The sequence below is a fragment of the Somniosus microcephalus genome, chromosome 16, assembly GCF_052327205.1.
Source record: "Somniosus microcephalus isolate GS21.2 chromosome 16, FLI_Smic_1.0, whole genome shotgun sequence".
NCBI lineage: Eukaryota > Metazoa > Chordata > Chondrichthyes > Squaliformes > Somniosidae > Somniosus > Somniosus microcephalus.
This window is the reverse complement of record NC_141002.1, coordinates 32,601,101-32,617,414: the sequence shown is the minus strand read 5'-3', so window position 1 is coordinate 32,617,414 and position 16,314 is coordinate 32,601,101. Positions and strand designations below refer to the sequence as shown.

Here is a 16,314-nt window from a genome sequence, read left to right as displayed (position 1 = left end):
CATCCAGGACAAAGCAGCCCGCTTGATTGGCACCCCAACCACCACATTAAACATTCACTCCCTCCACCACCGGCGTACCGTGGTTGCAGTGTGTACCATCTACAAGATGCACTGCAGCAACTCACCAAGGCTTCTTCGGCAGCATCTCCCAAACCCGCGACCTCTACCACCTAGAAGGACAAGGGCAGCAGGCGCATGGGAGATGGGAGGCGCCTGGCAGATTGGAAAACTGCTAATGTAACACCCTTATTTAAGAAGGGAAGTAGACAAAAAGCTGGAAACTATAGACCAGTTAGCCTAACATCTGTGGTTGGCAAAATGTTGGAGTCCATTATTAAGGAAACAGTAACAGAGCATTTGGATAAACATAATTTAATAGGACAGAGTCAGCATAGTTTTATGAAGGGGAAGTCATATTTGACAAATTTGCTCGAATTCTTTGAGGATGTAACATACAGGGTGGATAATGGGGAACCAGTGGATGTAGTGTATTTGGACTTCCAAAAGGCATTTGACAAGGTTACACACAAAAGATTACTGATCAAGATAAGAAATCACGGGATTGGGGGTAATATACTGGCATGGGTGGAATATTGGCTATCTAACAGAAAACAAAGAGTTGGGATAAATGGTTCATTCTCGGGCTGGCAATCAGTAACTAGTGGTGTTCCGCAGGGGTCAGTGCTGGGACCCCAACTCTTTACAATCTATATTAACGATTTGGAGGAAGGGACCGAGTGCAACATATCCAAGTTTGCCGACGATACAAAGATGGGAGGGAAAGCAGTGAGTGAGGAGGACATAAAAAACCTGCAAAAGGACATAAACAGGCTAAGTGAGTGGGCAGAGATTTGGCAGATGCAATATAACGTTGGAAAGTGTGAGGTTATGCACTTTGGCAGAAAAAATCAAAGAGCTAGTTATTATCTAAATGGAGAGAAACTGCAAAGTGCTGCAGTACAAAGGGATCTGGGGGTCCTGGTGCATGAAACACAGAAGGTTAGTATGCAGGTACAGCAGGTGATCAGGAAGGCCAATGGAATCTTGGCTTTTATTGCGAGGGGGATGGAGTATAAAAACAGGGAAGTCTTGCTGCAGTTATACAGGGTATTGGTGAGGCCACACCTGGAATACTGCGTGCAGTTTTGGTTTCCATATTTAAGAAAAGATATACTTGCTCTCGAGGTGGTTCAGAGAAGGTTCACTCGGTTGATTCCAGAGATGAGGGAGTTGACCTATGAGGAAAGGTTGAGTAGGTTGGGACTCTACTCATTGGAGTTCAGAAGAATGAGAGGCGATCTTATCGAAACATATAAGATTGTGAGGGGGCTTGATCGGGTGGATGCGGTGAGGATGTTTCCACTGATGGGTGAGACTAGAACTAGGGGGCATAATCTAAGAATAAGGGGCTGCCCTTTCAAAACTGAGATGAGGAGAAACTTCTTCACTCAGAGGGTAGTAAATCTATGGAATTTGCTACCCCAGAGAGCTGCGGAAGTTGCAACATTAAATAAATTTAAAATGGAGATAGACAGTTTCCTAGCAGATAAGGGAATTAGGGGTTACGGGGAGAGGGCAGGGAAGTGGACGTGAGTCTAGATTCGGATCAGCCATGATCCTATTGAATGGCGGAGCAGGCCCGAGGGGCCGTATGGCCTACTCCTGCTCCTACTTCTTATGTTCTTATGTTCTTATGTAACACCACCACCTCCAAGTTCCCCTCCAAGTCACACACCATCCTTACGTGGAAATATATCACCGTTCCTTCATCGTCGCTGGGTCAAAATCCTGGAACTCCCTCCCTAACAGCACTGTGGGAGTACCTTCCTTCTTCTCTTCTTAGGCAGTCCCTCGGAACCGAGGATGACTTGCTTCCACATTAAAAATGAGCTCGCAGGTGACTGATTAGTCCAATGCGGGACCTACAGTCTCTGTCACAGGTGGGGCAGACGGTGGTTGAAGGGGCGGGTGGGTGGGGTGCTTGTGTTGACGTGCGCTCCTTGCGCTGCCTGCGCTTGGCTTCCGCTTGCTCCCGGCGAAGAGACTCGAGGTGTTCGGCGCCTTCCCGGATGCTTCTCCTCCACTTTGTGCGGTCTTGGGCCAGGGATTCCCAGGTGTCGGTGGGGATGTTACACTTTTTCAAGGAGGCTTTGAGGGTGTCCTTGAAGCGTTTCCTCTGCCCACCTGGGGCTCTCTTGCCGTGCCGGAGATCCGAGTACCTTCACCGCATGGACTGCAGCGCTTCAAGAAGGCGGCTCACCACCGCCTTCTCAAGGGCAATTAGAGATGGGCAATAAATGCTGGCCTGGCCAGTGACGCCCACAGCCCAGGAACGAATAAAAAATAAATTAATGTCAGTTACATTCCAAGGAGGTGAGTGGGCTGGTATTCAGCTGAGTAACCAGGGTGTGTTCCAAATTCAGTTCTTGCTCTGTAGTGAGTTTTAGCCCAACCTTCCCAGAAGCAGAAACTCCTTGCTCATCCATTTCAGCTAGTCTTCCTGAAAAAAAGATTCATTTTTATGTTTGGCCAAATTAAGGTGTAACTACCTTGTTACAGGTGTTACCAGTGAATTCTATTTTAGCAAATACCTCAATTCACAATCAGACAGCTCACAAGTACATTTTCATTCCTCTTGAGAGTAAAGAGCAAAAGTAATCAACCTTCATGTTTAGCTCTGCTTCGCGGTGACAATGTATCAGCAGTTAATTTATAATGGAAAATGCCTCTCCTCTGCTTATTGGAAACTTTTCTTATAGTACATAAGAAACATTCAGCTAGCCGTTGCAATCCTTGGGTGGTAAGCGCTTTTCGGAAAGGATCAGCTTCTTAGTAAATCACCTTGGAAACTTTTTTTAAACCCCTTTTCAGTGCCAAATACAAATAGATATCAGAACAACACATGCTGTGGAAGCGAACGCACTTATTACGAGTCAGGTCATACTAATTAACAATGATTAAGAGCATAAAGGAGAAAAACAAATCCGCGCTGGAAATCTGATATAAAAATAGAAAATGCTAGAACTACATTGCAGAACTGTTGGCATCCAAAAGAAAAAGGACAGATGAACATTTTGGATGGAGGCCTGTCTCAAATGCTAATGGATGTGTATTTCCAGCATTTTCTGTTTCTATTGATGATTAATGCTGTAATTGTACTACAGATACTGGCCTCAGTATATCTGTACAGTGCGATGTTCAGCTGCCAAACCTAAGTTATACTGCCAGCTGCACCTCACACTGAAGTTAGCAACAAGTAGCTATGTGCACACAATGCTTCAGATGCCTTTCTACAGCACTGGTGGCCATCGAGTATGAGTCTTTGTGACCGGTGGGCACCCTACAAGGGATAAACAACATCATAGATCTTTCCTGGAATATACAGGTGTAGGTATCTAGAATTCATTTCAGCTTCAATGGATCACCTGAATTTATTAGTGGCACTATATCAAGAGGAGAGTGCTTGAAGAATGATTGGAGAACTCTGATGCCCATATCCTAGCTTGCGCCTGTTCACCCATCTCCCCTGTGATTGCTGACCTCATCCTTGCATTCAAATCCCGCCATGGCCTCACCCCTCCCTATCTCAGCTACCTCCTCCAGCCCTACAACCCTCCGAGATTTCTGCGCGCCTCTAATTCTGGCCTCTTGCACATCCCCGATTTCTATCGCTCCAACATTGGCGGCTGTGCCTTCAGCTGCCTCAGCCCTAAAATTTGGAATTCTCTCCCTAAACCGCTTCACATCTCTACCCCTCTCTCCTCCTTTAAGTCACTCCTTAAAACCTACCTCTCTGACCAAGTTTTTGGTCACCTGTCCTAATATCTCTTTATGTGACACGGTGTCAAATTTTGTCTGATTACGCTCCTGTGAAGCTCCTTGGGATGTTTTACTACATTAAAGGTGCTATATAAATGCAAGTTGTTGTTGCTGTGAAGTCTGGGAAACCAGTGTTACCCCCCCCCCCTCAATTTGTCCATCTAAAATAGGGCTTCAGATGCTCGTACAAATTCGGGATTGTCTTGCAGCACAGCGTCACCACGGTTCCCAAGATAATATTGGTCTGCTGCATGCTCCACAACTTTGTTATTTAAGGAGGCCTAACCATGGAAGTGTAGGTGAAGGCCCATGTGCAAACCAGGCCACATCAGGACACTGAACGGCTCTTAGGATATGACTGCCCAGAATTGTTTCTGAATGTGCTGAAAAATGTATTTTTATTGGGTAATGCCACATAGAAAATGTAGGAATTATCCTAAATTTGATCAGTTCAACCTTCATCCAGCGAGGTGAAGGTGCTCGTCACCTCATTTGCTTCCATCACTCGGTTCATGTTGGTTTGCACTTTAATTTCATTATAATTTATTCCATCATTAGGCAAGTTAAATGCCATAAGAGAATAATAATGTTGCGGTGCCCTTTGGGGCAGCTTCATAATTTGTCAAATTCCTTGACTAGATTTAGCAAGTTGACCTACAGGGACCAATGCGCTAGTGTCTGAATGGGCCAAAATCATCCCGAATTTGAGAGTTCTCTGAAAGAGCACATTTTGGTTCAGATTGCATTTACATGTTGACCATTCTCCCTATTGTGTGATTTGCTATTTTGCTATTCAATTCAACGCACTTGCTATGAGTGAATTATTGGATAACAGCACAATCAAACTTAATTAATGACACGTTGCTCTACAGTGCTATGTCTAACATAATGTAGATTATTCAAATCAGATGTCACAGCTCACAAGCAGGCGACTGATATTTAAATGAGTATTGGTGTTGGCAGAAGCCGAAAAATTAATCAAAAAAGAGAACATCTTTGTTAGCCATGTACACAGTCAATTATTTCAAAGCAAATTCTACAGTTGAGTCTTTCCCACCTGTACACGCATTGATGAATAACGCAGCAGGGACATTAACCTGATCATGGGGAAGTTGTTAGGTATCCAGTCAGGAACAATTCCATGTGAAACCAGGGGTTCAAATAAGTGGCTTTTGTTTTCCTCATGGTAAAGCCCGGAAAACAGAAATTAAGGATCAAGTTTAATTCTCAATAGAAAAGCGTTGTTGAATGGTTTCTAAATGCTTTCCTTTTTCTTTAAACTTTGATTTTCTGTAGTGTGCTTGGCTACAGTTACATTTGTCAAAAAGACTACATGATGAAAGAAATGCAAGACAAAAAAACAGGCACGAGACCAAAGGTCAATATGATATTTGAATCGCATTTATATATTAGTAAATTATCTGTGGCATTGCCCACCATCAGGTGACGGACTGACGGGTATAATTTTTTAATGTATACAAGATGGCGATGGAGTTGGGAGAGAGAATTCAGACACCTGCTCCACAGAGCCATTAAGTAACTAAAGGCTGTGATTACATCATGGCAGTTGACATAAGAAATTGAATGTTGACAGAAAAGCGCGGCCAAAAATTGTGACAACAGGAAGTGAAGTTTGTGGGCAGCAAGTACAAGCCCTACACAAGAATTTTAATAATATATAGATAGAGAATACGTCTAAACTGATCATTACCCTTATTTTGAAGAATGGCTGATCTGCCCCTATTTCCCCCTTTATAATTCCCCACACTGTGCTCCTTTTCCCAGCTAAGAGGCTGCTGTCAGGCCTTTACTGAGGACCCTGAACAACATACTAGAGAAGGGTTCACGGTGAGGTGCCCTCCAATCATTTCTCATGGCCTGAAGAAAAACAGTTGGTATCTTCTCAGTGCTTCCCCCCACCAGTTTGTGCAAGATTGTCAACATATAGTGTGAACCTGCCAACTGTCTTCTTCACAGTGCAGTTTTTGTTAATATGCAATACATTGTACCAAATACCATCTAAAAGGCAAAAAAGAACTTGCATTTATACAGCACCTTACATGACCTCAGGACGTCCCATAATCTAGGCAAATAATGGTCCCTTCACATAACTCGCCTCATGGATTAAATACAATTTCTGTGAAATCTCAAAAGAAATGGTGAAATGTGGCATGATTAATCAGGAAAAGGCTTACATTAGTCTGAGAAGCTGGAAGTCACATAAGTTGCATAATATGTAGAAAATCAATTGTAAATCTTATACTGCTATCACAAAACCTCAACAGAAATTTCATCTTAAATGAAATATTGCACAGCATCGAGTATGTACAATCTTACTAAATGAATATCCCCAAAAAGCTTCATCTGTGTTCCTGCACAGTTTTCCAGTCGCTATTTCCAATGAATGCTATGCTGCTGTTTGCATGTTTTGTTAGAACACTATCTGGACTTGAACAGGCAGCAATCCTTGTTGGATAAATTGCTGCATTTGACACAGTGACCAGATTTACTGCAAGAAATTGTATTCTCGCCATCAGTTTTCCTAGTTCAAGTTACAAACACTCAGATTCTCAGCCAGGTTTCGCCTGCTCATACACCATGTCAGTGTCAGGGAATTGTTGCATTTCCAAGTTCTTGTGCCCATGAAGGATATGTTTTGAGATTGTATAAAGGGATAGCCCAAGTTAATATTGCAATCATCACGACTAAAATGCCGATTATACTAACACCCAATCCAGCTTTAACCTGAGGAACAAAACATAGGTTAGAAATGCACTTCCATTTGGAGTTTGATAAACCTGAGTAAATCTACCTATTATTCATATTTATCCTTTTACTGAAGCTTTTTCAAAAAACCCAAAATCAAATACAAAGAAATCTGATTTTGGTTCTGAATATCATTATAAACAATAAGTGACTTGCAGTTATTAAGATTGCATGCACTCATTTACTTTGCTTATTATTTCCTTTTTGATTTTCTCCCCTCCCCTCCTGAAGATGTTGACTCCTTCGATGAGGTACAAATTCCTCCATGACCTACCACCTCTCTACCCCTGCATCTTTCTCCCATCCTGTCTGCTCTTCTGAGTCTAGACTACTGGCAGAATCTTCACCTATCACAGCCATCGACTCCGGAATTACCTTCCTGAACTCATCTACCTGGCTACATCTCTACCTTCCAAAGGCCTTCTCAAAACCCACTTTCAAGACTTTGGCCACTCCCCCTGGCATAGTGGTTAGCACTGTTGCCTCACAGCGCCAGGGACCCGGGTTCGAATCCGGCCTCGGGCGACTGTCTGTGTGGAGTTTGCACATTCTCCCCGTGTTTGCATGGGTTTCCTCCGGGTGCTCCGGTTTCCTCCCACAGTCCAAAGATGTGCGGGTTAGGTTGATTGGCTATGATAAATTGACCCTTAGTGTTAGGGGGATTAAATACGTGGGGTTACAGGGATAGGGTGGGATATGTGTTGGTGTAGGGGTTATGGGGATCGGGTGGGATATGTGTCGGTGCAGGCTCGTTGGGCCGAAATGGCCTCTATCTGCATTGTGGGGTTTCTGTGATTCTGTGATCCTACCTGGAGCCTGATTACCGCTTCTACTTTGTGAAGCACCATGGAATATTTCACTGCTTTAAAGACACTCTGCAAGTGTTGTTCCCATTATTAATCAAAGTGACAACTTTAAAAGCAAGGGAATGCTTCAAGCACAGATATATGACTTATAAAATAGATTACGAGGCTATAATTATAATTTGTATTTAAAATGGTGTGACATGTTGCTATTTGCAGATGTACATTTTAGAGCTAAAAGCAAAAATGGAAATCACTGATCTTCACTAAAATCAAATAAAAATTCTGAAAAATTATATCCCTCTTGTGTGCTACTGATAAAGTATTGAAATAAATTAAGGAAATATCCTGGTTTCTGGCTCTACCATGTTATAATGGTATTATTTGCAGTGTATTGATAGACACTGAAAATATATTGATCAACATTTAACTACCTAAATTCAGGTCTTTAAGAACGTTAGTGCGATTGGAAACCTTAGGCCCCGATCTTAGTTTGGAGGCGGAGAGGGAGCGGGGGACAATTTTGCGGTCGGGAGGAAGAACGGTTTCCCTCAGGTACTGCCGAATTTAACGGCAGGACCTGATTACCATCTTTTGTCTCCGTTCCCCGGCCGCAGCCAGCTAGATTGACAGATTGGCAGTCGAATGGGTAGGCCTTCGGCACCAGGCTACAGCCAGGGAATGGGGTGGAGGGAGGGAGGGATCGGTAAGGCCCAGGGTTGGGGAGGGGAAGATCGAGGGATCTGGAGCAGAGGGGAGATCAGAGGCCAGAGGGGAGATTGGAAGCCAGAGGGGAAATATCGGAAATGTCGGGGGTGGGGGGAGATCGGAAGTGTTGGGGGTGCTGTGTAGCGATCGGAAGGGTTGGGGGAGATCATGGCTCAGGGTTGGGGGAGATCGTGACTCGTGACTGTGTCCAATTGGGGGGGGGAAGCGGGGAGAAGTGGGGTGAGGCAGGTAAACTGGATCCAGCAGGTAACCTCCTAGATCAAGCAGTCCTCACCTACCTTTGGCTGCTGGGTTTCCCGAGGCCCGGGAAACCCGGCCAACCAGGGTTAAATTTAAAATGGTGGTTAATTCTGAGACAGGCAGCCTCGTTATAACATATATTTTTTATTATTCATACATGGGATGTGGGCATCGCTGGCAAGGTCAGTATTTATTGCCCATCCCGAATTGCCCTTGAGAAGGTGGTGGTGAGCCGCCTTCTTGAACCGCTGCAGTCCGTGTGGTGAAGGTACTCCCACAGTGCTGTTAGGTAGGCAGTTCCAGGGTTTTGGCCCAGCGAAGATGAAGGATCGGCGATATACTTCTAAGTCAGGATGGTACGTGACTTGGAGGGGGACTTGGAGGTGGTGGTGTTCCCATGCACCTGCTGCCCTGGTCCTTCTAGGTGGAAGAGGTCGCTGGAGCTGCACTCATCCAGGCAAGTGGAGAGTATTCCATCACACTCCTTACTTGTGCCTTGTAGATGGTGGAAAGGCTTTGGGGAGTCAGGAGGTGAGACACTCGCCGCAGAATACCTAGCCACTGGCTTACTCTTGTTGCCACAGTATTTATGTGGCTGGTCCAGTTAAGTTTCTGGTCAATGGTGACCCCCAGGATGTTGATGGTGGGGAATTCGGCGATGGTAATGCCGTGGAATGTCAAGGGGAGGTGGTTAGACTCTCGCTTGTTGGAGATAGTCATTGCCTGGCACTTCTGTGATGCGAATGTTACCTGCCACTTATCAGCCCAAGCCTGAACGTCGTCCAGGTCTTGTTGCAAATTTAAATGACCAACCCACCTCCTATGAGCGGGTTAGTTGTTCACTCCCCATCCTGCCTCTGTTAAAACTGGAAGTGGGCGGGTTGGGGTCGGGATTCAGATTGTTAACATTTTTACATCTCACCCGACCCAAACCCACCCGTTTTTTGGGATTAAAATCACCCCTTTGTTTCAGGATGGCAGAGTGGTGAGGATTTAACATTGTCTGCCTGTTGAGATAAATACCGAATATAAATAATAGTTCAATTCCATCCCGGGTGTGTCCATAATTAGTTCTTGTGGCAAAGAAAGAAAATGTAAGTTTAGGTAACGGGTTCATTGATCCTTCTTAATTTTTATGTTTTCCATTTTCTGGGATGTTCTTTTTATTCTGTCTTTAATTTTAAGGACTCTGTTGGTATTATGGGATGACTGATGGTGTGCTGTTATTTTTCAGGAGTTTTGTTAGTCATTTAACCGCTGTGGATTTAATTTCCCCAAATATCGAGTGGCTGACTTAAATTTGTATTAATGTTTTAAATTAATCAAATCTGCACTTATTGATCTGGAGGTCGTGAGCATTTGATTTTAAACATTAAGGCCTAAAAGTTAGAGCGCGCCCTAGTGTAGGGGACACTGGGATCGTTCCCCATGGCTGAATGAATGGGCCCGAGGTGTACGTGCTATTAGGCCTTGGGCCTCATTATCGTCAAGCCGGTGAGCTGTAGACACCTAGGCCAGGGTTTTACTATTCAATTCAATTCAATTCAAATCGCTTTATTGGCATGACAAGTTACATCTTATGTTGCCAAAGCATCGGAAAACATTCATGTTTGTTCACAAAAATACAGATCTATCCATACAGTGTATACACAGACATATCCCTGAGTGTATAAATATACTTTCATATAATTTATATATACTCTTTTCTTATATTTAGTGGTTGTCCCTCTGTTTATGGCAAGCTGTAACATAGTGTGCCGCTAGTGTTACGCAATTTCTCTCTTCCCCTAGTAGGTATGGGAGTTTTTGGTCGTCATTCAAATTTCTGAATTCCGGGCATATTTTTGTGAATTTTGGGTAGAAATTCTCCCTTATGCCCTGATATTTTCTACAAGCTGTGAGGAAGTGCATCTCTGTCTCCACCACTCCCTGACTGCAGTGAGAGCATATCCTGTCCTCTCTTGGTAGCCGGGTCTGTCTGTGTCTACCTTTTTCAATCGCCAGGTTATGTTCACTAAGTCTGTACATTGTCAAAGTTTTTCTCAGTTTGCTATCCTTTACCATGGTCAGGTAATCAGCCATGTTGTATTGTCTGTTTAGGGCCAAGTAGCAATTGAGTTTGCTTTGGGTTTTTGTTGTTTCTGCCCAATATGACAGATATTTTTCCTTTTGCTTAGCGACGATTGTGTTGGGTCGAAATCTTTGTGTTACGCTGTCACTGTCCTGGGGCTGGTTATTGTTAGTAGTGTTAGTAGTTACTTCACTGAGTCTCGCTGGGTCCATGGCGGGTGACGTCGGTGGAGGGTCCCAACCCCGCTGATGGCTCCAGCCCACTCTGTGAAATTAATTTCCATTGATTGGGCTTGTTAAGCCCGCCCAGCCCATTTCCCGGCCAGCTAGAGGAATCAGGTCTGGTGAAGTAATTTGATGACGTGTCATCAGCCCATTTCCTTAAAGGGACCATGGCCAACTTTCATTTGACAGTTGTGCTGTCAGTGTTCTACAGCATTGAGGTGCTGCAAACACTGACAAGCACTGTACAGAGGTACAGGGCTGCACCCAGGCTCTCCCATGACTCCCTCCATATGCTTATGGAGGGAGTCACAGCACACAGGGAGGTCCTCTTCCCTTCCAATGGGCAGAAGAAACCTCCCCAGGAGATCAACACAGCCTGGTTGCACATTGCAGAGGAGGGCACAAGCAGGGATGTGATCAGGAGGACCTGGGTGCAGTGCCACAAATGTTTCAATGATCTCAGTAGATCACGAAACGTTAGTACGAAGCCACACTCAATCTCATCCTGCTGTGCCTCTCATCACATCCCCATCACTCTGCCTTCCCTACCCTACTCCTGCATATCCTTCTCATACAAACTTACCTTGCACCTCCACCCATCCCTCTCATTCTACATTATCACTTCCCCATCTCACTAGCCACCCCTCACACTCACTGACATGAATCAGTCATTCATGAAAGAAAGACTTATGAAATAATACTGAGCGGCCTATGGGTGGCACAGTCCAGGGAGAGTATAAATACTTAGGCACGGGCCCAGCTTGCACAGGACATTCCTAACAGGAACTAATGAAGGACACAACTAGACCTCCATGTTGTAAAACAGTTGATTAAAGCTTTGTTTAATGCTTAGACCAAGTGCCTAGTAGTTTTCTTACATCACTCACCCTCATCCTAGTCCAATCATACCAACTTACAACAAACAAGGGTAGGCACTTGGGTGTTATATGCAATGTTCATGTAAAGTTTCTGTTAATGTGCTGTCAAACATTGAAATCTTTATTTTCAACACTTTGCATTCTTGGACAGATTTGTGTGCACCTTTGGAAGTGTCTTAGTTAGTTGCAGTGAATGGTGAGACATAACGGTATCCCCCGCAATGGTGATGAGTGTGAAAGGAATGGCTGGGCATTGTAGGGATGCTTTATGGTGTTGGTGTGGGATGGTGCCAAGCTGGTGCATCATGTGGCAGCCAGGGTGTATAGCATCAAGTGAAGTAAATCTGGCCATGGTGAGACCACCTCTGGCCTCCCAGGCAGCAAAGTGGTTGGGTGCTGATGCCCTCTGTCCTGTGCAACATCAGGTGATTGCGGAGAAGGTTGGTGGTGTTGTTGGTGCTGCTGGTGTTGGGGCTGATGGTGGTGGGGTTCTGAGGACCAAAGTGAGAGAGTATAAAGGGCACCCATGCTGATGGAATAGATGGCAGGTGAAGTAGAGATGACAGAAGTGATCTGTCAATGGTGAAAGAGGCCATGAGGTCAGACTGGATGGAGACTTGTGTAAAGACTTGCAGCATGGTGAATCTGCTGTGGAATCGCAGTGAGGAAGAGCTTGTGGTTGAGGGAAGATATCTCTGTAAGGTGGGAACTTTTACTATACATTTGAAACTGTCAACTCATCAGCTGATTCAATGGCCACTGACCTCCTGCTTCAGCTTCACAGGCGTGGCCTAGCAACAGCGTGAAACTCATGGGCAAGCTGTCAAATTCAAAAGGTCAGTTTAAAACCATTGTTAAGTGGCTGTAAACAAGCCACTAATCATTTCAATTGGCTCCCCCGCCACTGTGTGTCGGGTCCACTCAGCGCTGACAGACCTGACACCTATTGTGCCCACTGACTCACCGGAAAATCTTGGCCCTAATAGCTGTCATGTACACTTGCCACTCCCGACTCCACATTCAGGTAAGTATATTTTAAACACTTACCTGATGGTTGCATCTTGCATCCTTTAAAAACCACCTGTTGGATCACATGAGCCTGGTGCTGGCTGTGTTCCGGGAAACCCAATATTGCAGAGCGGAAAGTACGGCACCCTTTGCATATTCAAATAAGTGGCCTAAGGCCTGTTACAGGCGTGAGCCCTGGAAACCAATTTTTTTGCCGACACCAATATGGCGGGCAGCGATCTTCCGGCTCGTAATGAGCGTGTGCTTCCTTTTCGCACTTCTGTAATTTGCATCTCAGCACTGTGCTCAAGGGAGGATCATACTGTCGTGTGAATAATGCATTTGGGCGTCCGAGTGAGATAAAGATCAGCGTTGCTTTCCAGTTTACTCACATCAACCTTTTCAGAACACTTTACTCCCTGAGGATATTAAACCCTGCAATGAAGGCACTATAACCGTATTAAAAGAAAATATCTAGTAAATGACATGAATTACTTTGCAAAAATCCATACTTTTGTATCCTTGGTTAAGCTACAGACTACAATTATCTCTGATTTAGCTAAATTATGTACCTTCATCAGTGCTGAGCTAAATAATATTTGTAGAAAATATCATTCTAGAAAATGGTGACAGCACCATCACAGTCTTCCCATAGCCATGACAGTGAGATGGCCATATCCATATACAATCGCATTTGGAGGATTGGACATGGGCAACAGGAATGCAAATGAAGTGCAAAGAGTTGAAGGAATCAATAGATAAAGTGGGTTTACATGAATGGCCTCAGCCTGCAAGAGAGAAAACAGAAAAATATTTTGTCATAGCTAAAAAATAATGGCAATCTTAAAGATTGTACGAATCAACAGCAAATTAAACAGATCGAATTGCAATATCTGTCATTAAGTTAGTAAATGATTGTACAGTTAGTGATGGTATCAGGAAAGCTCAGCTTTAAGAGATCGCAACTGTAAGTAAGATTTTTCTGTGAAGACTTTTCATCAACAGCCCATTTTCAGAAGCACCTGTTAATTACATTATTCCAAGGGCTTATAAAACAAGAAGTAATAGCAGAAGATGTAATAGCAGAGCACTTGGAAAACAGTGACAGGATCGGACAAAGTCAACATGGATTTACAAAAGGTAAATCGAGCTTGACTAATCTACTGGAATTTTTTGAGGATGTAACTGGTAGAATAGATAAGGGAGAACCTGTGGATGTGGTGTATTTGGACTTTCAGAAGGCTTTCGATAAGGTCCCGCATAAGAGATTCGCGTGTAAAGTTAAAGCACATGGGATTGGGGGTAAGTTACTGACTTGGATAGAGAACTGGTTGGCAGACAGGAAGCAAAGAGTTGGAATAAACGGGTCTTTTTCCGAGTGGCAGGCAATGACTAGTGGGGTACCGCAGGGATCGGTGCTAGGACCCCAGCTATTCACAATATATATTAATGATCTAGATGAGGGAAGTAGATGTAATATCTCCAAGTTTGCAGACGACACAAAGCTGGGTGTGTGTGTGTGCTGTGACGAGGATGCCGAGAAACTCCAGTATGATTTGGACAGGTTGGGTGATTGGGCAGCTGCATGGCAGATGCAGTATAATGTGGATAAATGCGAGGTTATCCACTTTGGTGGCAAAAACAGGAAGGCAGATTATTATCTGAACAGCAATAGATTGGGAGAAGGGGAAGTGCAACGAGACCTGGGTGTCCTTGTGCACCAGTCGCTGAAGGTAAGCATGCAGGTGCAGCAGGCGGTTAAGAAGGCAAATGGTATGTTGGCCTTCGTAGCGAGAGGGTTTGAGTACAGGAACAAGGATGTCTTGCTGCAGTTGTACAGGGCCTTAGTGAGACCACACCTTGAGTATTGTGTGCAGTTTTGGTCACCTTACCTGATGAAGGTTGTTCTTGCCATGGAAGGAGTGCAGCGAAGATTCACCAGACTGATACCTGGGATGGCAGGAATGACGTATGAGGAGAGATTGGGTCGATTGGGCTTATACTCGCTGGAGATTAGAAGAATGAGAGGGGATCTCATTGAAACTTATAAAATTCTAACAGGACTGGACAGACTAGATGTAGGAAGGATGTTTCTGATGGCGGGGGAATCCAGAACCAGGGGTCACAGACTAAGGATAAGGGGTAAGCCATTTAGGACAGAGATGAGGAGGAATTTCTTCACCCAGAGAGTGGTGAACCTGTGGAATTCTCTACCACAGAAGGCAGTTGAGGTCAATTCATTGAATATATTCAAGAGGGAGTTAGATATATTTCTTAAGACTAAAGGGATCAAGGGATATGGGGAGAAGGCAGGGACAGGGTACTGAGTTTGGATGATCAGCCATGATCTCATTGACTGGCGGAGCAGGCTCGAGGGGCCGAATGGCCTACTCCTGCTCCTATCTTCTATGTTTCTATGTAAGAACTTGGGGCAATAAATTATCCAGGAAGTTCTCTTGCACTGCACAGGAGTGGTGAACTAAACTGGCAGTCTCATCACTGCAATAATTGGACTGTGTTAGGTTCATTCATAATATCCGAACTTCAATTTTGACCATTTCATGATCAGCATCTTATTTTCATAACAATGCAGCTTGCCTGTGTATCCTTGTTGTCCAGGCACTGCAGGAACATTTCCCATCCACCTATTTTCGGGTATCATATAGTGACCGCAGTTAGAAATAGAATATGTCAAATGCAGCTGCAGTACTCACCAAGGGAGCTGGAATTGGAAGGAAGATGGTTGTAGTAGTTGGGTTGCTGGCAACCTCTGTGACAGTTGTAACGATTAAACAGGACACCAGTACGATGACCCATACTGGCAAGGTGCCAAGCAGCTCCAGTTTGCTTCCCACCCATAAAGAAAGCCCAGATACCTTGGGGATCGGGGAAAAAGCGAGTGCACGTTGCATTAAGCTTGATCAGAAATGGAATAGCTTGTACACAATAAATTACTGTACTTTGGGCTCTCATTCAAAAAGTAGGCACCCATTGAGAAAAATAAATAGGTGTTTGTAGAAGACAGGTGCCTTCACAACCAAAGGGCAAAATTCATAGATTGAAAATGAATGAGACAATTGAATGTACAGACCCCGACACTTAAAACGCCCATGTTAAAATCGGGCAATCGCTTAAATTGGCTAACAAGCGCTTACCATTATCCGTTTGCATTAAAGTCAATTTTAAAGTTGGCGCTTACAGTGTGTTAAGCACTTCATGTATTTCAGACAGAAACAGCTGTGCTTACTCACTAGTTCACACCTCGTTCAGGTGCATGGAATGCAAGAACAAACATAAGGAAATAGCAATAAAAACAGAAAATGCTGGAAACACTCAGCAGGTCAGGCAGCATCTGTGGAGAGAGGAACAGAGTTAATGTTTCAGGTCGATGACCCTTTGTCAGAACTGGAAAAAGTTAGAGATTTAACAGTTTATAAGTGAAAAGGGGGGTGCGAGGAGAGGAGAGAACAAAAGGGAAGGTCTGTGATAGGCAGGAGAGATTAAATATCTAAAGGGATGATGGTGCAAGGCAAAAGGGTGGTGATGGGAGAAGTAAGAGAGGCAAATGGTAACAGCAGAACCATTACCTGTTCTGATGAAAGGTCATCGACCTGAAACGTTAACTCAGTTTCTCTCTCCACAGATGCTGCCTGACCTGCTGGGTATTTCCAGCATTTTCTGGGTTTTTTTCAGCTTTCCAGCCTCTGCAGTATTTTGCTTTTGTATAAGGAAATAGTATCTTATTAAGGTCCAATTGCTTTTTGTACCTTGTGTAT

At 44.2% G+C, this 16,314-nt stretch overlaps 1 protein-coding gene across 1 annotated transcript in view; it reads right to left on the bottom strand.

Annotated features, from left to right (window-relative positions):
* Window positions 1–6,426: 6,426 nt before the first annotated feature.
* The window catches only part of slc13a1 (solute carrier family 13 member 1), a 78,649-nt gene continuing 68,761 nt past the window's right edge, over window positions 6,427–16,314 (bottom strand). The window contains 3 exon segments of the mRNA XM_086009787.1: window positions 6,427–6,565; window positions 13,190–13,326; window positions 15,253–15,414. Of these exon segments, the coding sequence (XP_085865913.1) occupies window positions 6,427–6,565; window positions 13,190–13,326; window positions 15,253–15,414 (438 nt within the window).